We start from the raw sequence: 26,421 nt of genomic DNA, 5'->3' as shown, positions 1-26,421 counted from the left end.
AATAGATGGAATTGAGGAGCTCAAATAACTGATTCCTCCACAGCCTCTTTTTGGTCCAGGCCAACATATATTCACCTAAAAGCTAGAATGAAGTAAAAGTTAAAATTTAGATAAGTATCTCTGTTGACACTTCTGTTTGCTAAAAGAGCAACCTGAAAAAGAGAGGAGTTCCTGTTGTGGCGCAGTGGAAATGAATCTGACTAGGAACCATGAGGTTGCAGGTTCAATCCCTGGCTTTGTTCAGTAGGTTAAGGATCCAGCATTGTCGTGAGCTGTGGTGTAGGTTGCAAACTCCACACCGATCCCGCACTGCTGTGGCTGTAGTGTAGGCTGGCAGCTCCAGCTCCAGTTCAATCCTTAGCCTGGGAACTTCCATATGCCGTGGGTTTGGCCCTGAAAAGCAAAAAAAAAAAAAGGAAAAAGAAACCAAAAAGCTTTTGTGCTACTGAAAGCCAATCAATCACTCTACCTACAGGCAGGACCCATGCCCTTTCTACCTTCTTAAGGAATTTTATTCATGATTGTACTTTTCTCTCTAGAGCAAGTCAATCTCCACTCTCTACTGAAGCTTTCCCATAAACACTTACAAGTGGTTAATGTTTCTTCAACCTCAAAAACAAAAAAACTCCTTTTTCTAATTTCCTGTCTTTGGCTCTTCCTCTTCAAAACCAAACTTCCCCAGTTGTAAACACGCTTAGTTTTCATTTCTGTTTTCCCACCCTTTCCTCAACCTATTTCAATCAGTCTTGGATCTAGGCTCTCCTTTCTCCCTGGACAATCACACAGATATTCTTGGCTTTAATTATCACCTACATGCCAATGTTCACTGAATGTACACTTCCAGTCAATACCTCTATTCTGAACCCCAGATCTATATAAACTATCAACCCTAAATATCTAATTTGATGTTTCAAATGCACATTTATAATAACATGTTGACAGAACTCATCAGATTCCTGGTCACCCTCCAATTCCTATCAAACATAAATACTCATCAATCTTGCTCCTCTTGCATTTTGTTCTGTCTCAGTGAACGATACCGCCATGCATCTAGTTACAGAAGCCAGAAACTTGGAAGTAATCCTCAATATCGTCTTCTCTACCTCATCCAGGGATTCTCAACTGGAGGCAATTCTGCCCCCCAGGGCACATGTGGCAACATCTGTAGATATTTTCAGTTGTCACAACCAGATATTAGTGGCATCTAGTGAGCTGAAGCCAGGAATTCGGCTAGACATTCTAAGATGCAGAAGACAACCCCTCCATACCAAAGAAAGTTGGTCTAAAATGTCAATGGTGCAGAGGTTTAGATGACCTAATATAGTTCCTCATCAAATCTTATCAATTTCACATCCCCCAACACAGAAGAAACCCATCAATTTCTCTTCATCTTAACTACAGCACCTCCTAATTCAAGGCACCATTACCTTTCACCTACCATACAAGTTCCCTACATCCACACCTGTTCAACTGCTTAAAATGAAGCCAGAGTAGTTTAACTTGTCTTCTTCCTGCTTAAAAAAAAAAGCTTTCCAATGTTCTTCAGTAAATGACAAGTCCTTGCACGATTTGCCCGTGTGCCACACTTCAGCCATTCTCTCCCTAATCAACCCACCTCTAGCCACCCTTTCCTTTCAGTTCTTTGCGTACTCCATGCTCCTTTTTACCTTCAACCATGCTGTTCCTTCTCTCTAAAGCATTCTCTCTAGCCCCACCACTCCTTTTTTTTTTTTTTTTTTTTTTTTAAAGCTTTTTGAGGCCACACCTGCAGCATATGGAGGTTCCCAGGCTAGGGGTTGAATCAGAGCTACAACTGCCGGCCACAGCCACAGCCATGCAGGATACAAGCCTTGTCTGTGACCTACACCACAGCTCACGGCAACGCTGGATCCTTAGCCCACTGAGCGAGGCCAGGGATTGAACCCATGTCCTCATGGATCCTAGTCGGGTTCATTAACTGTTGAGCCACGAAGGGAACTCCCTATCCTCACCACTCTTTCACTAGTTAGCTCCTACTTACACTATTTTAACTTAAACATTACCTCCTCTAGACCAAATAAATAAATAAATTTTCCTTTATAGCACTTATAAATATGTATATAAAATTGTAATTTGCATGATTATTTTTAATGGCTCTCCCTCTCATTCTACTATCTGTACATGGCAAAAAGACCAAGTATATTTAGCAAAATGTTGTAGCATGACACTGCAGCATACAGCTAGCACTCAAAAATATTTGTTGAATACTAAAAAAAGGCAGAATCTAATCTACTTCAGGAATTTCAATTGTCACTTTTATTGCAGGTGACTTCAGGATTCATACCTTTGGCCACAGCCGTGCTTCTGAAATATATACGACCAGTTCAGCTAAAACATATTTTTCTACAATACCAATTAGCTTACAGACGATTGGTAAATAGAAGAACAGTATCAATTTAATGTACTAGCTGGGTTGATTTGTATGCAGAGCTGAAATTGTGGAATTATATATAACCTTAACAAGAAAGAAAACAAACCCTCAGCTTGGCTGCTCACAGGCAGGAGTCCTTTTAGGTCTAAGACAACTAAAAGTAAGCTCTGGCATCCAGAGTTCCCACTCAATAAGCAGACCCCCAGCCTCACACCGCTCTCTGCTACTTTACTTCCTTCTCAGTCTACCTGAACAGCAGCCTCACTGACTGAGCTGAGGGCTCTCCACAAGCCAGCTTATCTTTAACCCTGTTTTGTGTATTTTTAAATACCCCCTGCAGCATCATCCAACTATGCTAAGCTACCTACCTGGTCTGTCCGAGTCCTTTCTTAAGGTATCAATTATTATTCTTGATAGTGTTCTGGTTACAAAATTGTTTTGGTTTTGCGTAGCGTGCTCCAGCCCTGTCTTCCCATAGCCCTACATTCTTCGTATGCAATTTGCAGAACATATGCAATCTGCAGAACATGGCGTCTTTCAAGAGCACAAACATTATAGCAGAGTTCCCCACAGTTCCAGATAACTCTTGACTAGTTCCTCAATCAGCTTATACACCCAAAACCTGGGTTCCTCATCGCAGTTAACAGTCCAGAATCAAATCATTAAAGTCACCGATATACCTCTCTTCCCATCCCCTCCTTATCCAATCATTCCGCACCTCTATCAATTTTTCTTATGAATAGTCTCTCACATCTTTTCCACCACCATTCACCATAACTGAAAGCTTCAGCACCTCTCATCTGAAGGAATTTAATAATTAATAGCCTTCAAGGTAAATCATTTATCTTCCAGGCCCTCTTTATTCCAAACCAAACTCCACTACACTGCAAGAACTATCTTCCCGAAAATGCAAATCGAATTGTGCTAGTCCTCTACTCAAAAATCCTCAATGGCATTCTACCGTACATTCAAGGCCTCAAACTACTGTTCCACTTTTATTTCTCAATGAACCTCCTACTCATTTTACAATGCAGCAGAGAAACAGAAGTAAACCATACAAACTGCTGAGTGCACTCTGGCAAAGAAAGACTCAGTAAATATTAGCTACTACTGTCATAGATTACCTGATATTACAGTCAGTTCTAAGAATGTCATAGCCCTACCCTTGACTTTAAGCATCTTAAGTTTCTCCTCTTTATATTATTAGAGATGAGGGTCAAATCTTGGTTGTGTCACTTACTAGCTTCAGCAAGTTATTTAGCTTTCTGAGCCTCAGTAAAATTAAGATAATATCCATATCATGGGATTGTTGAAAAGACTAATGACATAATATATGTAGAATGTCTATAAGAGAAATCAGTAAATGTTAGTTTTCTTTAAAAAGTATTCACTTGAAAAATGAACATAGAACTACTTGCCTTCTTTCTCCCACAACTAGGCAAAAAGAGAGCAGCACTCAAAGAAATTAGTTTAAGAACAAAATCTTATCTTTATCCCTTGAGATAAGTGCTTACGCCAAAAACATAGGATTTAAGAGAATCTTTTTCTATGCTACTAATTATTAAAGAACAACTTATTGATACGCAACAATATCAGATGACTTATACTTACTAGTGTTGTTATTAAATTTACTGAGACTCAATATATACCTAATCCATATGCAGAACTAGTAGTTAGTTCTAATAGTTTATTATAAACATATAAATACACGCAAAAAGAGAGCCTTAAGACTCATGAATAATATATTCCATAAAAAATAGGCCTACCTTCAGAGTTCCTGTTGTGGCTCAGCAGAAATGAATCTGACTAGTATCCATGAGGACATAGGTTCAAGCCCTGGCCTCATTCAGTGGGTTAAGGATCCAGCGCTGCAGTGAGCTGTGGTGTAGGTCACAAATGTGCCTCGGATCTGGTGTTGCTATGGCTGTGGTGTAGACCAGCAGCTACAGCTCCAATTCGACTCCTAGCCTAGAAACCTCCATATGCCGCGAGTGCGGCCCTAAAAAGACAAAAAAAAAGGGGGGTCTACCGCATACATATATCAAAAATCCACATACAGTAAAAGATTATTATATCCTCATTCAAAGAATTGATCTGATTTGATTTACACCGCAGGCTTTCACAATATAGCATTATGAGAGTTTCCTTAAAATGAGAAAGCAAAGACAAGACAAAGAATTGTGGGGGGCAGGAGGGTACCAAAACATCCCAACTTAGTCTTTTTACATTTTTACTTTGCTTTTTCCTCCCTCACACTGGTATTGCCTGAATGCTTTTCCTACTTCATAATAAGAAAAAAATAAGAGCTTTTTTTCATAAATAGTGCTGGGACAACTAGACCAAGAGCAAGAAATGAACTTAAATCCCTACTTCACATTATATATAAAAATTAACTCAAAATGGATCAAAGACCTAAAGCTAACACCATAAAACTCTTGAAATAATATAAAGGCATTAACTTTTGTGACCCTGGATTTTTTTTTTTTTTTTTTTTTTTTGGTCTTTTTGCCATTTCTTGGGCTGCTGCCGAGGCATATGGAGGTTCCTAGGCTAGGGGTCCAATTGGAGCTGTAGCCACCGGCCTACGCCACAGCCACAACAACGCAGGATCCGAGCCACGTCTGCAACCCTCACCACAGCTCATGGCAACACCAGATCCTTAACCCACTGAGCAAGGGCAGGGATCGAACCTGCAACCTCATGGTTCCTAGTCAGATTCGTTTACCACTGCGCCACGACAGGAACTCCGTGACCCTGGATTAAGCAAAGCTTTCTTAGATATGACACCAAAAGCTCAAGCAACCAAAGAAAAACAAATAAATTGGACTTCTTCAAAGAACACCATCAAGAAAGTAAAAAGATAAGCCACAGAATGGAAGAATAATTTGCAAATTAAACATCTGATAAAAGTACAATATTCAAAACATATAGAGAACTCTTATAACTCAACAATTAAAAAAAAAAAAGCCCAATTGAAAAATGGGCAAAGGATCTGAACAGACAGTTCTGCAAACACAAATGGCCAACACACAATGAAAAGATGATCAACATCATTAGTCATTAGGGAAATGCAAACCAAAATCACAATGAGATCACAACAACTAGGATGGCTATAATCAGAAAGACAAACAATAACATATGTTGGCAAGGATGTGGAAAAATTGGAACACTCATCCACTGCTAGTACAAATATAAAATAATGTAGCCACTTTAGAAAGAAATGATGAGGCAATTCCTCAGAAAGTTATATACAGACCTACCACGTAACTTAGTAATTTTATCCTTGGTTAAAGACTCAAGAGAAATGAAAACATGTACAAAAACCTGTACACAGATATTCACAACATCATTATTCAGAACAGTCAAAAGTGGAAACAGCCCAAAAATCCATCAACTGAAGAATGCATAAATAAAATATGGCAATGGGGTATTACTCAGCTATAAAAAGGAATAAAGAACTGAGAAATGCTATGACATGGATGAATGCTGAAAACATGCTACGTGAAAGAACCAAGACCCATATGGTGTATGATTCCATTTATATGAAATGTTCAGAACACGCAAATCCATAGTGATAAAAAAATCAATTAGTGGTTGCCCGAGACTGGAGGTGTCGGGGGAGAGATGAGAAAGCAACTGCTATTGGATACAAGATGTCTTTGGGGGTTGATGAAAATGTACTGGGATTAGCAGTAATGGCTGCACAACCTTGTGGATATAATAAAAGCCACTAAATCATACACTTCATAAGAGCGAATTTTTTAAGAGTGGATTTCATGATATAATACACCTCAATTAAAGAAAAAAGGAACAATAGCAGAACAAAAAGCAGCACAACTAAGGAATGAAGCAAATGCTCCTTTCTGACCCAATATTTCATATACACTCACTATGTTGCAGACCTATGCTGGCTGCTAGGACCCCTAAGATGAGTAAAACAAAGTCAATATACTCTCTTCAGCTCATTCTCCTTAGCCTACAAATGTCATACCTCTCAAGAGTAAAGCAGATTTGAAAATGCAAAAACAACCAATATAAGCCACAGACAATTCAAGAGAATGCAGATATTTACATCATACACTCTTCTAAGTTACCCAGAATTTTTTTTCTAGGTTTCACTAAAGACAGGGCAGAAGAAGTGATATGCTTCTGATACTAGTGTTAAATAACGTAATTGTTCTCCAGTGCTAATAAGAGCATTTTCTGAGAATTATTATTTAAATAGCTTCATTTCATTTACTTGAAATTTTTTATAAGCAATGTTTCTGATATATTTTTCTTGATCAAATCACTTTGAAAGTATTACTTTCTCACTGACTTCTAGATTCTCTATTTTTGACATTAAAAACCTCATAATAGGGAGTTCCCACTGTGGCGCAGCAGAAACGAATCCTCCTAGGATCCACGAGGATGAGGGTTTGATCCCTGGCCCATGTTGCTGTGGCTGTGGGGTAGGCCGGCACCTGTAGCTCCAATATGAACCCTAGCCTGGGAACTTCGGGTATGCCATGGGTGTGGCCCTGAAAAGCCAAAAAAAAAAAGCCTCATAATAAACACAAATATCCCAAAAATAGACGCTTTTATATACAAAATCTATGTGAAAACTTATTTGTCTGTAATAAATCTACACAACAACAGAATTCTCTAAACTAAGAAATATGTTTTAGGCTCTAATCCCAGATTTTTATGAATCAGAGAAAACCTGATATTCTGATAAGAATGCTACGTTTCCACAAAAGAACTACTCACAAAAATCAAAGAATCAAACTTAGAGAGAAAAGTGTGTTGAACAGTACTTTACACAGTGCAAAAAAAAAAAAGGTCATGTTCCACTTAACCTAAGAAATTAGGTATTTCTGACCATTTTAATATGCTATATTAACTTCCCAAAAGATAAAAACTAAAATCTAGATTATAATTACCTTATCTTTGGCCTCAGGCAGTGTGATTTCTCTAGGTTCTATAAATGGTATTTCTCGAAAATGTGGAACACATCTGACTGTGTCTGGTACATAGTGTGTATGAAACAATGGTGGCATTGAGTATCTTCTTTCACCTGATAAAGGCACTATGTGGTTAACTATAGTTGGCTCTTGGTGGGGTGAATGGAAACGCTGCCGTTTACCATCAAGAGGAAGATTCTTTTCATCGCTTAATCTCCTGAAAACAAGCAATATACCTTAGTGATTAAAAATATAACTTTCTGGTAACAAATAAAAGACTATTTAAAATATAAAAATAACAGATGACAATACTGACTTTTTCAGCAAGGCCACATGATTATCGCTAAATGAATCTTAAAATACTTTTGCAGCACAAGAGATGTCTTAGAAAACACTTTGGAAAAATATGTAATAATGTGTACTGTTAAAAACAACAAACCACATATATATATTAGCTAGTCTCCTGCATTTGAACTAGTAACACAATATTTCATATCAGCACTGAAAACTTGACAAGAAAACTTTTATAAAATTGTTAACAATAAAAGATCTAAACTGTAACATAAGGAGGATATCATTAAGTGAACTGAATGCCACATATAAGAAAGGGCTCTTTGAATCCACTTATGTTCTGGTTAATCAGTAAGACCAAATTAAGAGATAGTAACTTTCTTAAAAAGCTTCAAAGACACCGTACAACTAAAGAAATTTGAGACTGAATCGTATTTCAGATAACAGCATTGTATTAATGCTAAATTTCTTGGGCATGACTGATGTTATTTTTGCTTATACAAAGAGATTATCTTTATTCTTAGGAGGAATGTACTGATGTGCTTTGGGGTAAAGTGAAATGATGCCAACAATCTTTCATACGTTTCAGAAAAAAGTAGAGGTAGGAAAGGAAAGAGGCGAATAAAACAAATCTAGCAGAACTTTGAAAAATCCAGGAAAACCAAATATGTGTTCATTCTACTATTCTTCAAATTTTGGAGGAGGCTTAAAATTTTTCAAAATAAAAAGGGGAAAATACTTTAAAAGGAATTATTTGTTGGGAAATAGGGTATTTATTTCATTGATACATTAAGTTGTTTATGCCACATGAAATTATCCAACTCATTTTAAACTCCAAAATTTTATGGGTCATGGCCACTTGAAGGTTGTATTTTCTCTTGGGATTACATCAATTCTTCTCTCCTTGACCCACAAAATAACTGGAACTCCTCCTACTCAAACATAAAGGTTATATAGTGCCAAAAACTTAAGTTTGTATTTAATGTTACTTTTAAAACAAAATTTAGAGCTTTATATGCTCAATGTCTTCTATGGAGAATGTCAATTTTAGTTTTAAAAATACAGGGAGTTCTGGGGTTTCCAACATGGCTCAGTGGTTAGCCCAACTAGTATCCATGAGGACATGGGTCTGATCTATGGCCTTGCTCAGGGGGTTAAGGATCCACCGTTCCCATGAGCTGTGGTGTAGGTCACAGACACTGCTCGAATCCACCATTGCTGTATCTGTGGCAAAGGCTGGTAGCTACAGCTCTGATTTGACCCCTAACCTGGGAACCTCCATGAGCCACAGGTTCGGCCCTAAAAAGACAGAAAAAAAAAAAAAAAAAAAAAAAATACAGGGAATTCCTTGGTGGCCTAGCAATTAAAGCATCTGGCATTGTCACTGCTGTGGCTTAGGTCACTATTGTGAGGCAGGTTCAATCCCTAGTCCAGGAACCTTTTCATGTTGCCAGGGCAGCCAAAAATAATAAAGGAGTTCCTGCTGTGGCACAGATGATTAAGGATTCAGCACTGTCTCTGTGGTGGTACAGGTTCCATCCCTGGTCCGGCACAGTGGGTTAAGGATCCAGCATTGCCACAACTGTGAAATAGGCCACATCTGCAGCTCAGATGCGATCCCTAGCCTGGGAACTTTCATATGCCATGAGTGTGACCCTCCCTACACCCCAAAAGATAAAATAATAATAAATATAAATGAAAAGATGTATAACTAATGGACTTTATTTTCCTTGATGTTTCACAAATGGGCTATCATGGCAATTTCTAAAAAAAAATAAAAATTTGAATAAAATCAATACTTTAAGCATTAATATACAGTTTTCCACAATGACAACTCTGATTAACAATTCACAACATAGTGCTTCTAAGTATGGGATCTAGATCTGGACCACCAGGGTTCAAATCCCAGCTATGCTACTTCTACCTAAATAACCAGTTCATTACTTCTGTGTGCTTCATACAGCTTTCTCCTCAACACAAGAAGGGTGAGAGAATTTACCTGATAAAGTGTTGCAAAACTTAGTCAACTCATTATTTGCAAAGACCTCAGAATAATGCCTACTACATATGTAAGTGATTGGTAATTCTTAGCTAGTGTTACTTCTAATTTGACATAAAAGTTGTGGAATGTTATATAGGCTTTAAATAGCAATATCTTGCAATATTGCCAAATCTTATTTTATCAGTCACCCCTAAAGTTCTATCATAATCACACTGTAATAATTCAATTTCTTTCAATCAAAGTGGTTAAAATTGTTTCCTGACTTTTCTATGGAAAGCTTTATATCATGTGGAAATTTTACTATAATATTTACCACAGAAACTTACTGGTGTAAGATAAATCAAATAGTAAGCTTTACTAAAAAGAAGGTGTTCTAGGCTGAATTATGTCCTCTCAAATCCATATGTTTAAGTCTTAACCACTAGTACTTTAAAATGTGACTGTATTTGGACGTGGGTCCTTTAAAGAAGTAATTAAGTTAAAATGGGGTTATTAGAGTAAGCCCTAATCCAATATATAACTAGTGTCTTCAGAAGAACAGATTAGGACACAGAAAACACAGACAGAGGGATGACCATGTGAGGACACAGAGAGAAGGCAGCCATCTATACGCTAAAGAGGGAGGCCTCAGTGGAAATCAAACCTGCCAACACCTTGACCTTGGACTTCTAGCCACCAGAATTGTGAGAAAATAAATTTCTATTGTTTAGGCCACCCAGTCTTTTCTACTTTGTTATGGGAGCCCTAGCAAACAGATACACAAACCCACCTGACTTAGTTAAAAATCTCAGTTAACAGTAGTTATATGATGATAGTTATCCCTAAAAATGTCTAAATACTTAGAAGTTTTAAAATTCTATTTCAGGACTGGTAACATAAGTCCAAGAAAACAAAATTCAGGGCACAGTGTCTATTCAACTTTAATACAAGATACATTGTTGAACAGTTCCCCAAAATACAATTTTTTCCTTTAAAATATGTAAGGAATACTTACTTCCTCCCTCTAAATAATGGGGAAGCTGAGGTCTGTATTGGACTGACATTTCCATATGTCAACTGCTGTAATGACACAGCTCTAGACAAGCTACCAAAAACAAAGAAAAAACAGTAATAGTACACATTTTTCCTTAAAAACAAAAAACTAATTTCAGAAAAACTAAACAGTTCACCGATCCAAAGAAAATAAGACATGATCACATTTTCTCTAATGCCAAATGTTTCACTTAAAAAGGATTTGTGTCATATAGAAAAATGAAATTTACAAATGATATAAGCCAAAATAACACTATACTTACTCTGTATTTTGAAAGTTGAACTGTGCATCTATAAGCTGCTGGTGTGAATAAGGACTTGGTGACAGGGTGAAGAAGGTATTATGTTGTTGATGGTTTGGAGTAAAAGGCGGGCGACCCAAAATTGAGTTTGGGAACATGCTCTTGTTCACGAAAAGTGAACATGTATTCTTCTACCTGGAATAGTTTTAAAAAATAACTTGTTATAGCTTAAAGACATTGAAGTCGTTGAAAATAAGTTATTAATTTGCTATTTAATAAACAATTAGTTATCAAGTTAGGGATTTCATTTGCAAAGTTATATTTTTTATGAAGTTTAAATAGATCTCCTCAGTCACACCCTAAATAACAAAAAAATTTCTAATAACAAATTTTAAATCTATTATTAACCATATTATCCAAAGCATAATAAAATTCATGCAAGTTTCTAATTTTATGATGAATTCATCCTACTAAGTTTACCTTAGTATCAAGAAATCTTTTAGAAATCAAGTTAACACCACTATACACTGATAATAAAAAGAGACCACCTAATACAGATACTTAATGAAATCATACAATTTCTTACATGTATTCTCAATCTAGTTTATTCAAAGGTAGAAGCCAACATATGACAACCTGATTCCCAGGACTGAGACCCTACAGATCTGATCAAACATGGAAAAACATTTGTATCGTCTAATAACTATTTATAAAATTCTGAGATTCCCCTCAAAGTCTAAATAACTTATTAAAAAAATTCAAATAAAAGAGCTTATTCCATAGAAATGGGGAAAACCTATATATAAAACAATCAGAATTGTTCACTGCCCCAGGAAGGAGACTACATATTTACTGTTTGCAATGACTGACACCTAAAGGCTGTAAATGTAAAAAGAGTAGGTTAAGAAAAAAGCTGAAAATCATTATTAAGTAAAGGCTACCAAGTGAAAATAGGATCTCCAGCCTACACTCCCAATTCGGGCAACTAGAAAACTCAACTATGGAATAATGGAAAAAGAAATCATATAATACAATAATGCAAGAACCTATAGCATAGTAAAAGTCATTCATCAAGAAAAATTTAAGCCTGCTAGCAACCTACAATGAAGTCTACTACTGAATCCATGCACACAGAGGCTTCCAATTTAGATTTTTAGTTAGAAAACAGGCATACGTGAATCACCAGAAATTAAAATTTTTCAAAATTAAAAAAAAAATTTTAAAGCTCTAAGAATTAACAGTAACTACACCTAGAACAAATGAAAACTAAGGAAAAAAAAACTCCATAATTAATGAAAAAAACACTGCATAAGTAAAATAAGAATGTGCAGTTTAAAAAGCAGAAGGGGTTCTTGGAAATCACATATCTGAAAGCAGAAATATCCAGCAGGTTAAGGATCCAGTGTTGCCATGAGCTGTGGTATAGGTTGCAGATGCACCTCAGATACTGCATTGCTGTGGTTGTGGTGTAGGCCGGCGGCTACAGCTCCAATTAGACCCCTAGCCTGGGAACCTCCATATGCTGTGGGGACAGCCCTAAAAAAGACAAAAAGACAAAAAAAAAAAAAAAAAATATATATATATATATATATATATATATCCAGCAGAAAGCTAAAAGATAACATTGAGGAAAGAACAAAAAGGAAAAATAATTGGTGGGGACAGACAGAAGGCTCAACATTAGGAGAAGAAAATATAAGAGAACCAAATGATGTGATACAGCATCCAAGACAACAGAAGCCCCAAGAAGAATGGAGAAAACACAGAGAAGGAAATTACCAAGTAAATAAAACAAGAAAATGTCCAGGACTGAAGAACACCAATCCTTAAATTGAAAGGACTCGAGGAGTATAAAGCACAATTTAAAATCTATATAATGAAATAATAAATAGTATATATATACATACACATATATAAAAGCATATTACAGTGAAATTTCAGACTATCAAGAGGCTTACAAATATTAGAGAAAGAAAATGTTATAAACAAAGGGATGGTAGTTAAAATGGCTTTGGCCCTCTCAAGAACAGTGGAAATAAGACAAGGAAGTAAATGCCTTTAAGGCTCTGAAGGAAATACTTTCAAGCTATAATTCTATACCCAGCTATGCTATCAGTGCAAAAGGAAAATTAAAAACGTTTTGAAACATGTAAGTTATCAGAAAAAGAAAATATGGGCTCTAGGAAAAGGGAGATCTGATGCAGGGCAGAGACAAACTAAACTCCCCAGGATGACAATAAAGGGAAGCTAACAGCTAAAAAAATCACATAGACAGAGGGCTTCAAGAAGATATCCAAGGAGGAAAAAAATTAACTGGTAGATTACCTGATATATATGACCATAGAGACAAGTTTGGCTAATAGAGCTGAAATAATTATAAGAAAAATGCACAAAGTTAAACACAGATTACGAAACTACAGAAAAAACACACTCGAAAGGTCATATAAAAAAGGACATATAATCAGTTACCTATGTGGTTCTCTTAATAATATGAACATTGAAAATACTGATTTAGGAGTTCCCATGGCGCAGCATAAACAAATCCGACTAGGAACCATGAGGTTGCAGGTTCAATCCCTGGCATCACTCAGTGGGTTAAGGATCTGACATTCACAGACATGGCGTGGATCTCACATTCACAGACATGGCGTGGATCTGATGTTGCTGTGGCTGTGGTGTAGGCCGACAGCTACAGCTCTGATTTGACCCCTAGCCTGGGAAACTCCATATGCCACAAGAGTGGCCCAAAGAGCAAAAAAAAAAAAAAAAAAATAGTAAGAAGACCTAAATAGACAATTCTCCAAAGATAGATAAATGGCCAAAAAGCACATGAAAACATGCTTAACATCACTAATTATTAGAGAAATGCAAATCAAAACTAAAATGAGGTATCACTTCAAACCAGTCAGAACGGCCATCATCAAAAATTCTACAGACAATAAATGCTTAAGAGTGTGGAGAAAAGGGAACCTTCCTACACTGTTGGTGGGAATGTAAACTGATGCAGCCACTATGGAAAACAGTATGGAGTTTTCTTAAAAGACTAAATACAGAACTACCATATGATCTAGCAATCCCACTCTGGACAAAACTTTCATTCAAAAAGATACATGTGGAGTTCCGGTGGTGGCTCAGTGGTTAACGAATCTGACTAGGAACCATGAGGTTATAAGTTCAATCCCTGGCCTTGACCAGTGGATTAAGGAGCCGGTGTTACCGTGAGCTGTGGTATAGGATGCAGACATGACCCGGATCTGGCGTTGCTATGGCTGTGGCATAGGCCGGCAGCTATAGCTCCGATTTGACCCCTAGCCTGGGAACTTACATGTGTCGTGGGTGCGGCCCTAGAAAAGACAAAAAGAAAAAAAAAAAAGATACATGCACCCCTATGTTCACTACAGTACTATTCACAATAGCCAAGACTTGGAAACAACCTAAATATCCAGATTTAGGACAATAAATGGATTAAGGTGAATGGATTAAGAAGATGTGGTGCATATACACAATGGAATACTATTTAGCAATTAAAAAAAAGCAAAATGCCATTTGCAGCAACACCAGTAGAACTGGAGATTCTTATACTAAGTGACGTAATTCATAAAGAGAAAGACAAATACCAATTGATATCATTTATATACGGAATATAAAATACAGCACGTGGAGTTCCCATCGTGGCACAGCAGAAATGAATCCAACTAGGAACCATGAGGTTGGTGGTTTGATCCCTGGCCTTGCTCAGTGGGTTAAGGATCTGGGCATTGCCCTGAGCTGTGGTGTAGGTCGCAGATGCGGCTCAGATCCCGCATTGCTGTGGCTGTGGTGTAGGCTGGCAACTGCAGCTCAGATTGGACCCCTAGCCTGGGAACCTCCATATGCTGCAGGTATGGCCCTAAAAAAGACAAAAGACAAAAAAATAAAATAAAATACAGCACAAATGAACCTATCTACAGAAAGGAAACAAACCCATGGACATCGAGAATAGACTTGTGATCGTCAAGGGGAAGGGGAAGGGAGTGGGATGGACTGGGAGTTTAGGGTTAGTAGATGTAAACTATTACATTTAGAGTGGATAAGCAATGAGGTCCTGTTGTATAGGACAGGGAACTCTATCCAATCATGTGTGATGAAACAAGACAGAAGATAATGTGAGAAAAAGAATGTATATATATATATATGTATATTTATATATGAATGACTGGGACACTGGTACAGCAGCAGCTGACAGAACATTGTAATCCACTATAACAAAAAAAAATTTTTTTTTAACTCCCTGTAAAGGATTTCCCTTGTAGCACAGCAGGTTACAGATGCAACATCAGTAGCATCACTGCAGCAGAGAGATCTCTGGCCCAGGAACTCCCACCTGCCACAGACAATGACAACCCACCCCCAATCTGCAAAAAAAAAAAAAAAAAAAAAAAAGATTCCCTGAAAAGTGGAATAGCCCTAGTATTAAAATCAGAACTGTAGTGGCTAAATCAATTTATCTTTATCCAGTCACTTTGTCCGATTTCTTTGAACCACTACAGTCATTTCCAAAATGCAAAAAGTCTAATTCCTAAATCCATCGGACCCGCTGTCAAATCACCTACAGGAAAAAAGATATTTTTTTCAAGAATTAGAGCCCTTGGAGTTCCCGTCGTGGCACAGTGGTTAACAAATCCGACTAGGAACCATGAGGTTGCAGGTTCGATCCCTGGCCTTGCTCAGTGGGTTAAGGATCTGGCATTGCCCTGAGCTGTGGTGTAGGTTGCAGACGCGGCTCGGATCCCACGTTGCTGTGGCTCTGGCGTGTCTACAGCTCTGATTCGACCCCTAGCCTGGGAAACTCCTTATGTCAAGGGTGCGGCCCAAGAAATGGCAAAAAGACAAAAAAAAAAAAAAAAAAAAAAAAAAAAAAAAAAAAAGAATTAGAGCCCTTGATCCCTGGCTTGGGGAAACTGCCACAAGCCCTAACTCGGCCAAAAAAAAAAAAAAAAAAAGAATTAGATTCCATTCAAGTGTTAAAAAATAATCAAGCCATATGACTCCAAAGGACATTTCTTAATTAAATGAAAATGGTCTCTTCCACATGGAGCATTTTCTGATCAGACAAAATTGAGACTATTCACAAAAACAAAGTAATATTACTATTACTAGCTATTAAGCAGTACATATTAAGAGCCTTCTGGCTGTTAAGGCCATGTGAAAAGCCTTGTGGTAATAAAGCATACAATATGAGGGGATTTACAAGAATAGCTGTAGTTACAAACACACATACTTGGTCTTCAATAATCATCTTTCCAAACAAAACCATATACCACACATTTGTTAAGTTGCCACTTTAGCTTGACTTTTAGTTTCTCTTTCGTGTTCACTCTTTTAGTATACCAATAAAAATAAACAACTGCTATTTTAAACAAAGAGCTGAGAGACCTCAAACAAGGCAGGGATCCGGGATAATCCAGAATTTGTGAGACACATAAACTCCTCCTGTTCTAGCCTAGAAAGAGAGATGAAGAGCCTACCTATAAAGGCTGAACGGGGCAAAAATAAAGGGGTTAAACAACAATCGGACGGCGTCCTAACCTGTGCATTTTCCCCATAAAACTAAGAACTGAGGCAATTTCACAACCGTTTAATGAAGTCTTAAATTTTAAAGGACTGACCCAGATATTTACCTTAGTTCCTCACCACCCTTTCAAACACCATGCAGGGTCCCAAGACAATCTTCTTCGTTCGGTCCTAGACTGAGAGCGGGGTGCGAGAAAGGAAAAGGAATGAAAAACGTAAATGAGTTCCTAAGATTCTTCAGAAAGTATAGAAGCCTGGGGACCGCCCATACGACTAGGATACCTCCCACGCCAAACAGTACAGTTTCAGAAAAAGTTCCCGGCGTCCCGCCCCCCACCCGAGCCTACAAGGTTGCTTTCCTCTTTGAAACCTCCTAACTCACAAGCGTTCTACGGGCACCGCCCGCCCAGGAGCCTCACGGCCGGAGCAGCGACGGCCCGGCGCGCTCGGTCCCAGCTTTCCGCCCGAGCCAGTAGTGGCCCGCGTGGGGTGGCTAGGCCCGGCTGCGGATCCGGATTGCGATCAAAATTCCGGGCTCGGCGGTCGGGGAGAAGCGACCCAAGAAAAGGCAGGGCCAACAAGGGTGTGGGAGCTCGGGGGCAAGATACGGAAGACCAAAAAGTCGCCGAAAAAAGCGGCGTAGAAAGCCCCTTCGGAAACACCCGGAAGACCGTCCTGACCCCGGATGGGAACAGCGAGCAGGGAGAGAGAGGTCATACTTCCGGTAGCCGCCTCGCTCGCTCGCTCCCGGGAACTCTTTGCTCGAGTGCGCAGGTGCACAGATGCCGGGATTCTAGCTGCCAGAATAGGCGGCTGGGCAGCTGCGAGCGCGAGTACGGGAAGGGATGGTACAGCCCAGGAGCTTCGCTTCACCTCACTGCCCAAGCTCACAATGTGATAATCATTTTTTACCGGTCTTTCCTGTCTCAGCCGGTTGACTCCTCCATGGAGAAGATTTCCTGGCCAAGTTTTCCCTTACCCTTCTGCACTAACCAATATTAAGCTTTACTTGTTTTTTCCCCATTAATAAACTGAGAACTATTTGGGAATAAACATGCCTTATTCATCTATAAAGCCCAGACTCAGCTCCCTGCCCGTTAATGACTAACATTCGCTAATTCAACAAATATTTAATATTTCTTCTTGAGTGAGCTTTAATAGTTGTGAAGATATCTAAGTTGTTGAATTTATTCATAGAAATCTGTTAACGATATTCCTTTACTGTCTTTTTTAAATCTATAGCATCTCATTCCCTCATTCCTGGTATTTGTAATTTGTGTCTTTTCTTCTTGTCAATCTGACAAAAGGCATATTTACTGATTTCAGATCTCAAAGTCAGCTTTTGTGTGCATAGATTTCCTTTCTTTTTCTTTTCTCTTGTGTTGATTTCTGCTATTATGTTTGCTTCCTTCTGCTTTTTTTTTCTTTTTTTTTTTTTCTTTTTTTTTTAGGGCTGCACCCGAGGCACATGGAGGTTACCAGGCTAGGAGTCTAATCAGAGCTGTTGCTGCTAGCCTACATCAGAGCCATAGCAAGGCCAGATCCCAGCCATGTCTGCCACCAACACCATAGCTCATGGCAACACTGGATCCTTAACCCACTGAGTGAGGCCAGGGATCGAACCCGCAACCTCATGGTTCTTAGTCGGATCTGCCTCCACTGCACCACGACTGGAACTCCTTCTGCTTTTTTTATTTTTGAAGTTTTGAAAATTAATTTTCCAATTTCTTGGAAACTGAGGTCATTGATCTGAGATGTTTCTTCTTTGTAATACAAGCACTTAGTGGTATAAGTTTCCCTCAAAGTACTGTGTTAGCTGCATCTCCCAGATTTTAATATGTTGTGTTTTCATTTTACTTAATTTCAGAATACTTTCTAATTTCCCTATAGTTTTTTTCTTTGATCTGTGGTTTACTTATGTGTTACTTAGTCTCCAAGTATCAGATTTTCAAGATATTTCTGTTGATTTCTAACTTAATCCCATTATTATCAAAGAACATACTTCATAAAATTTGAATTATTTTACATTTATTGAGACTTGTTCTGTTGCTCTGTCTTGGTAAATATTCAGTGTATATTTAAAATAAATGTATATGCTGCAGCTGTTGGGTTAAATGCTCTACAAATGTCAATCACATCACATTGCCTGATTTATATTTCTTCAAATGTAAATCCTGTGAAGGATTTAGAACACACTTACTGATTTTCTGTCTACTTATTGTATTAATTGTTAAGAAAGGAGTGCTGAAATCCCTGATTATAATTATGGATTTTTCTACTTCATTTTGCTGTTCTATCAGTTCTTGCTTCATGAATTGTAAAGCTTTGCTGTTAGTTGCATAACATTTAGAATTATTCTATTATTTAGGTGAATTTATCCTTAATTAAATTGAATATGAAAATTATTTTGTCATTATGAAATGATCCACTTTATAAATGACCCCCTTTTTTCCTGGTAATACTTTTTGCCCTAATTGTACTCCATCTGATGTTAATATAGTACCTCTGGCTTTCTTTTTTAGTAGTAACATGGTTTATTTTTAATTCCAATGCTACAAAAGTCCTCCAGGAAATTGAAGGACTTCCCAGTTCATTCTGGAAGGTCAGCACTACTTTGATACCCAAACTCAAGATGTTACAAGAAAAGAAAACCACAGGCCAATAGCCTCATAAACATAAATGCAACAATTCTTCACAAAATTCTAGCTATTCATGTTCTACAATGTATAAAAAAGATAATACAATATGCCCAAATGAGGGCTTATCCCAGAAATGCTAGGCTGAATTAACATTGAAAAATCAAACAATATATTTCACTATTGACTAAGACTGAGAAAGAAAAACTGTATGATTGTCTCCTACCCTAGCACAGTGTTGGCCCCTGCTGCACTTAACCCCCAGCTTTGGGACAGAGTCAAGGAAGAATGACAACAGAAAGGGACTTGAAGTTTTTGATGACGTGGTTTTTGTGATTGTCAACTTTATATTTGGCATATGATTGACATCATGAGCTCTTCTGTGATGTGGAGTCATCTATAATTTCTAGATTTGGATGTGGTAATGTGGAATAGAATAGAGAGATGGATAAAAATAGGACCACTATTCTATGTTGTATCTGTTATATGCAATCTCATCTGCGGCATCTTGGGGATGGAGTAGTAAACAAAAATACCACAGTCCCTACTCTCATGTAGCTTACAGGGGCAGAGAGAATAACCTTGACAAATTCAGAAAACAAAAATTCAGGAGTTCCCATTGTGGTTCAGTGGTAACAAATCTTTGAGGATTCAGTCCCTGGCCCTGCTCAGTAACGTAAGGATCCAGCATTGCCGTGAGCTGTGGTATAGGTCAAAGACTCAGATCTGGCATGGCTGTGGTGTAGGCCAGCAGCTGCAGCTCTGATTAGACCCCTAGCCTGGGAACTTTCATATGCCTAGGGCACAGCCCTAAAAAGACAGACAGACAGAAAAAAAGAAAGAAGGGAGGGAAGAAGGAAAGGAGGGAGGGAAGGAAAGAAGAAAGAAAAAGAAAGAAAACAAAAATTTAATTTTAATGGTGAGAACCAAGAAAAGGAAAATACATGTTGCTATAAGAGCAAATAACCAGGGAATCTAATCTATGGTGGAGGGCAAGATGACTAAGGCTGTGCCCTAATCAGATCTCCTGTATGGGGAGCATAGTTGACTGACAACCCAGATGCTGCCTCTCTGGATCTACCACCTCATTTTGAGATTGAGGCCATGCCCCAGAGCTGCACCCGTGACTGAGCACAGCAGAGATGCTCTAGCCCACCCATTCCTGCAGGACAAAGGATCCCTCTAATGGGCACTTCTGGCTTGGGAACTCTGCTTTTGTGTAGCCAAAACGTTCTAAGAAGAGTGCTGTGGTCTTTTTCTACCCAATTCTCCTTCCTTCTCCTTCTATGGATGTCACACTTGCATTAGAACCTGAAGCTTTCCTTGCCTACTCGTGCTTTCTCCCTTTTATCTTCTACAGGGATCTCCCCTAATAAATCTCTTGCGTGTCTAATCCTGTCTTGGCACTCACTTCTTGGAGGATCTGAACTAACACAGAAGCTTTCCCTGAGAAAACACCATTTACACTGAGACCTAAAGGAGTAGAAGTTGGATTAAAATGTGAGGGAAGAAAGAGAACAGCCCTAAGTTAGACAGGAGCTTGGCACAGTGCCTGGCACATGGTTAGTGGTCAATAGATGTTGCTTCACCAAATGGAATGCAAAGTGCTTTATGTAGGGCATGTAGTGATTCCTCATAAACAATTTTACAAAGGGAGCTCTATTGTTATCCCTGTTTCACAAATGACCAAAAGGAGGATCAGAGTTGTAAAGTAACTTGCCTAAGGTCAGGTAGTAATTGAAAAGTACAGCTAGGATACAAACTTCGATTTGTTTGTTTCCAAGCCTGTTATTTTTAACTGCTTAACTATCAAGTTATACTGGCCACTTCAGAGGAGTTGAAAATGGGCTTTAAGAAGAAAATGCCGGGAGTTCTCGTGGTGGTGCAGTGGAAACAACTCGACTAGGAACCATGAGGTTACGGGTTCGATCCATGGCCTCACCCAGTGGGTTAAGGATCTGGTGTTGCTGTGAGCTGTGATGTAGGTCACAGACACGGCTTGGATCTGGCATTGCTGTGGCTGTGGTGTAGGCTGGCAGCAACAGCTCTGATTCAACCCCTAGCCTGGGAATGTCCATATGCCACAGGTGCAGCCCTAAAAGGACAAAAGACAAAAGACAAAAAGAAAGAAAAAAGAAAAGAAAATGCCTATAATTTTGAAAAATTCATAATCCATGCAAAGGCCACTGCCTCTTCTAAAAATAGGGTAAGAGACATCATGAATTATCCTGGTGATGTGTATGAAAGTCATGAAATAACTGGAGAGGATTTCATCAGTGGAGTCCACGTTGTAAGCAGAATACACTAATTAGAGAAACAGAAGGTTGAAAGTAATCCTAAAAAGTTCTTCTTAAAGCCATGCTATATGGATGGAGTTCCCTGATGGTTCAGTGGGTTAAGCACTGTCACTGCTGTGGCACAGGTTCAGTCCTTGGCCTGGGAACTTGCGCATGCCGCAGGCCAAAAAAATAATAAAGTAACGCTACATGGAGATACATAAATGTACTTCTAATTAGGAAGGAGTAATTGAAATCAAGAGATACATGATAGAGTTAGATAATTATTATAGTATTAAAACTCTTAGCTCCTGCCATGGTACAGTGGGTCAAGAATCCTACTGCAGCGGCTCGGGTTATTGAGGAGGTGGGGGTTTGATCCCCAGCCTATGCTTTGGGATAAAGGATTCGACTTTGCGTCTCAGATTCAATCCCTAGCCTGGGAACTTCCATATGCTGCAGGTGCAGCTGTAACATTTTAAAAAACAAAAACAAAAAAATATTTAAAAACTCTTCAAACTTGTCATTGTCTCACTACCCAGTGTGATCCTCTACATGTCATGGGAATACTTTCAAAAGTGCCTGCTTTTGAGTGCAACTTGAGAATATATACTGATTATTGAATTGAACACTATTCTTGGGAATTCAAAATACACTACTCCATCATCCTGCCTCTAATGCATTTATTGTAGAACAGTCTCAGTGAATGTAGAGTATGAGAACTAAAATGAAGTTGAGCAATTATCACCGCTCCTCATTTCACATGTAAGAAAACAATGGATGTGTTAAAGATATAATAGGAAATAAATTAATATGTACTAAATCATTTTAAGGATATCAGCATGAAATTCAACTTAGATTATTGCCTGAGACTAGAACAATCAAGGAAGGCAACCGCAAATTCTACACATATACACTGTGAATGGAGTTTAGTATTCATTCACATGGATTGAGCCCTTGGAAATTTCAAGTTGAAATTACTGGCATAGGTCTCATACCCTCAGAAATTACTATAGTAAAATATAAATTAGAGTAGCAATTTGCTCAGAATGATAAATGACTGATTTAGTAGGGAGGGGGGTTAACGGATTCTATTGCTTTCTATGATTATAAAAGTAATGAAGGCTTATTGGAGAAATTTTAGGAAATGCAGAAATATATTAAGGAGGAAGTAAAACATTAAAATTGATGGAATACAATATAACTAAATTCTATGGCCTGAAAGCTGGCTTTTAAAATACTAATTTTATGAAGACAAAAATAAGAATTAAATGTCTGAAGTTCCCGTTGCGGCTCAATGGTAATGAACCTGACTAGAATCCATGAGGATGTGGGTTTCAACCCTGGCCTTGCCCAGTGGGTTAAGGATCCGGCGTTGCTGTGAGCTGTGGTATCTGTTGCAGACATGGTTCGGATTCCGCATTTCTGTGGCTGTGGTGTAGGCTGGCATCAACCCTTAGCCTTGGAACTTCCATATGCCACAGGTGTGGCCCTGAAAAGCAAAAAAATAAATAACAAATAAATAATAAACAAATGAAATAAAATAAATGCCAATCGAAATCTCAATTTTCATCATCATCATTGATTAACAGATATGAATCAATATGGCCCAGATTAATATCATAGTCTTTTATTACTATGAACACTAAAGAACCAAACTGCCTAAAATGATATTCAAAGTAAAAGATAAATTCTGTGAATAGAAGAGTAATTGACTAGCCAATGAGGATCTAAAAAATCTTTCTTTGTGGTAGGTTCCAAATAACTTGTTAGAATAACTAGTTAAATGAGTCAATTAGACCCCCCCCAAAAAACTATTCTTTTTCACATTGACTCAATAGTCATTTTTAAAATAGCATCCGATTTTTTTCCAACCTGAGTCCTGAAATTATAGGAATATGTAGACTTTTCAAGGTTACATAAAGGTTAGCAAATTCTAAGGAGGTGTAAAAGAATAAAATCAATATCACAAACACTTCTTCACATAGTTCCATCACTAAGGATTTGTTTCACATTTACTCTCTTGATCTTGTTTCCTCCCCACACACCCTGGGCCCACCCCCAGGGAAGGTTTCACTCCCTAAGTTTGTTCATTCACTTAATCAGTTATTCAGTCAATCAATAAATATTTATTGAGCACCCATTATCTGCCAGATTTTCTTCTAGAGAAATAGTTACACCCAGAATGTCACTATTTGGGAGGTGGAGGGTGGCAGTAATGAAAACCTGAACAGAAGCAACAGCTAATTAGAAAAGGAGCCAAACTTCAAGAGCAAACAAGCAGTATGTGAATCAGATTAAACCCCAACAAGAGCTAGAAAAGTGTGGTTGAGAAGCAGTTTCATTCAAAAGAAACTTTCTGCAAAAAGAAAAGTAAGGGGCTGGGAGAAAAGTGAGCTTATGATACAAAAAGGTAATTCTCATAAGTATCAGAATGTAATGCTTCAGTTTCTAAATGTTTCTATTTGCATTCTGCCTAGCTTTATACCACACTGTCTTCTCTTATAATTTCTTCTTAGGAAGCTCCCCTCAGAAGAATTTTTCAGGGAAATGTTAACCAGATGGTTTCTTCTAATCTTCCTCAGAAAAAAATCAAAGTAGGATTTGAAAGTAACACCGCCACCTACAAGTAAGTACTTTGAAAGAAAAATGACTGAAATTCCAATCATCTGGGTAGATGTCCAAGCTGCTAGAAACTAAGAATAAAGCTTTGGAATAGGGCTTGTGGTTTACAGAAAATAGAAATGAGATTAAAATAAGAAAAGAAAAAGAACTTAAAAATCTTGGCATCCTTCAAAGACAAAAAGTCTAGGAGTTCTCACTGTGGTGCAGCAGGTTAAGGATCAAGCATTGTCTGCAGTGGCACAGGTTCAATCCCCAGCCCAGTGCAGTGGGTTAAGTGACAATGCCAGATCCCTAACCTGCTGTGCCACCAGGGAACTCCAAACAGATTATTTCTTATAGACCTACTTTATTATTATTAGTGCTAAAGTTCAACTTAGGGTTCTCTCCTATGGTAGCAACCAAGGTGTTCAGGTAGGGCAGGGTGAATCAGATTCGATTCAATCCCTGGCTTGAGGAACTTCTATATGCTACACGTGCAACCAAAAAAAAAAAAAAAAAAAAAGAGAGAGAGAGTCTAAAAGAGTTTATGTTGGGAGTTCCGGTCAGTGGCTCAGTGGTTAACGAATCCGACTAGGAACCATGAGGTTGTGGGTCTGATCCCTGGCCTTGCTCAGTGGGATCCCTGGCCTTGCTCAGTGGGTTAAGGATCTGGCGTTGCCGTGAGCTGTGGTGTAGGTCACAAACACGGCTTGGATCCTGCGTTGCTGTGGCTGCGGTGTAGGCTGGTTGTTACAGCTCCGATTGGACTCCTAGCCTGGGAACCTCCATATGCTGCAGTTGCAGCCCTAGAAAAGACAAAAAAAAAAAAAAAAAAAAAAAAAAAAAAAAAAAGACATAAAAGAGTTTATTTTCCTGTCTATTTTGTCACCATATTAGCTACATCTTCCCAGTAACATGAGATCTTTGGTTGTTACTTTTTTCTTTACTTTTTAGGGCAGCACTTGGGGCATATGGAAGTTCCCAGGCTAGGGGTCGAATTGGAGATGCAGCTCTGTTCTAAACCACAGCTACAGCACTGTCAGATCCTTAACCCCCTGAGTGATGCCATGGATTGAACCCACATCCTCATGGATACTAGTCAGGTTCATAACCCACTGAGCCACAACGGGAACTCCCTGGTCAAGTTAGTGTAAACATTTCCGCATTTCAGTTTCCTGATCTTCCTGGCGATATTATAATAGCATTCACCTCTGTTGGGAGGATTAGAATCTTAGTATTTATTAAGAATGGTTAAATTTCAACTTAGATACTCGTCTATTGCAATTTTTCCCGAGTATCATCATGGTTAGCTTTAACTACTAGTACTAGCCAGGACTCCTGCCCTCCCACCACCACCTGCCCCAAACAAAGTTAACAGACCCGTTGTTCTTAGGTGAAACTCAGAATATGCATGGGATCACTGAGTAAGTAGTACACTCTGATTCACCCTGCCATGTATACCTGAACACCTTGGTTGCTACCATAAGAAGAGGACCCTAAGTTGAACTTTAGCATTAATAATGATAAAGTAGAAGTTCCCTTCATGGCTCAGTGGTTAACGAACCCGACTAGGATCCATGAGGATGTGGGTACCTGGCCTTGCTTTGTGGGTTAAGAATCCAGCATTGCTGTGAGCTATGGTGTAGGTTGTAGACACAGCTTGGATCCCACGTTGCTGTGGCTGTGGCGCAGGCTGGCAGCTACGGCTCCAATTCGACCTCTAGCCTGGGAACCTCCATATGCCATGGGTGTGGCCCTAAAAAAAAAAGACGAATAATAATAATAAGGTAGGTCTATAAGAAATAATGTTTAGAGTTTCCTGGTGGCACAGCAGGTTAAGGATCTGGCATTGTCACTGAGGCTCAGATCACAGCTGTGGCATAGATTCAGTCCCTGGCCCCAGAACATCTGCATGCTGCAGGAGCAGCAAGGAAAAACAAAGGGAAATATTTACTGATTTTTTTACATTTTAGCTTTAGCAGTCACAGAAGGCAGTAGGCAGCTCCAAATTCCAAATACATAACAAAAGTATCTATCTTGATATTAAAATTACACATATGGATGTTTCCACTGTGGCTCAGCAGAAACGAGCCCAGCTAGTATCCATGAGGATGTGGGTTCGATTCCCAGCCTTGTTCAGTGGGTTAAGGATTCGGTGTTGCCATTAGCAGATAGGTCAGACATGGCTCACATCTGGCATCGCTGTGGCTATGGTGTAGGCCAGCAGCTGTACCTCTGATTGGATCTCTAGCCTGGGAACGTCCATATGCCATGCCTGCAGCCCTAAAAATAAATAAATAAAATAAAATAAAATAAAATTACACACATGAACTTTTGAGGCTAGTTTCTTTTAGGTATTGCAGCATCAAAACCACAGGAGCCTGACCACCCCAGACCACTTCTTGGTGTCTTTGGGGGTTGGATGTGTGGAA

At 38.6% G+C, this 26,421-nt stretch overlaps 1 protein-coding gene across 33 annotated transcripts in view; it reads right to left on the bottom strand.

Moving 5' to 3' along the window:
* The window catches only part of PAPD4 (poly(A) RNA polymerase D4, non-canonical), a 59,993-nt gene extending 42,777 nt beyond the window's left edge, over nt 1-17,216 (bottom strand). For 5 of the 33 annotated variants that reach the window (XR_002341762.1, XR_002341770.1, XR_002341766.1 and 2 more), the window contains exons 1-5: nt 16,856-17,164; nt 16,581-16,649; nt 10,942-11,115; nt 10,641-10,730; nt 7,333-7,570 (exon numbers count right to left, since the gene is read on the bottom strand). Coding sequence is in view for 5 of the 33 variants with exons in the window: in XM_003123752.6 (XP_003123800.1) it covers nt 7,333-7,570; nt 10,641-10,730; nt 10,942-11,078 (465 nt within the window). In the remaining 28 variants the exon portion in view is untranslated. Of the gene's footprint in view, nt 1-7,332; nt 7,571-10,640; nt 10,731-10,941; nt 11,116-16,580; nt 16,650-16,855 lie in introns of all 33 variants that reach the window. The other 28 variants (XR_002341772.1, XR_002341768.1, XR_002341782.1 and 25 more) reach the window with 15 other exon arrangements.

This window comes from Sus scrofa, chromosome 2 (genome assembly GCF_000003025.6).
Source record: "Sus scrofa isolate TJ Tabasco breed Duroc chromosome 2, Sscrofa11.1, whole genome shotgun sequence".
In the NCBI taxonomy this organism is placed as follows: domain Eukaryota; kingdom Metazoa; phylum Chordata; class Mammalia; order Artiodactyla; family Suidae; genus Sus; species Sus scrofa.
The sequence above is the reverse complement of the archived record's forward strand: the minus strand, read 5'-3'. Positions and strand labels throughout refer to the sequence as shown.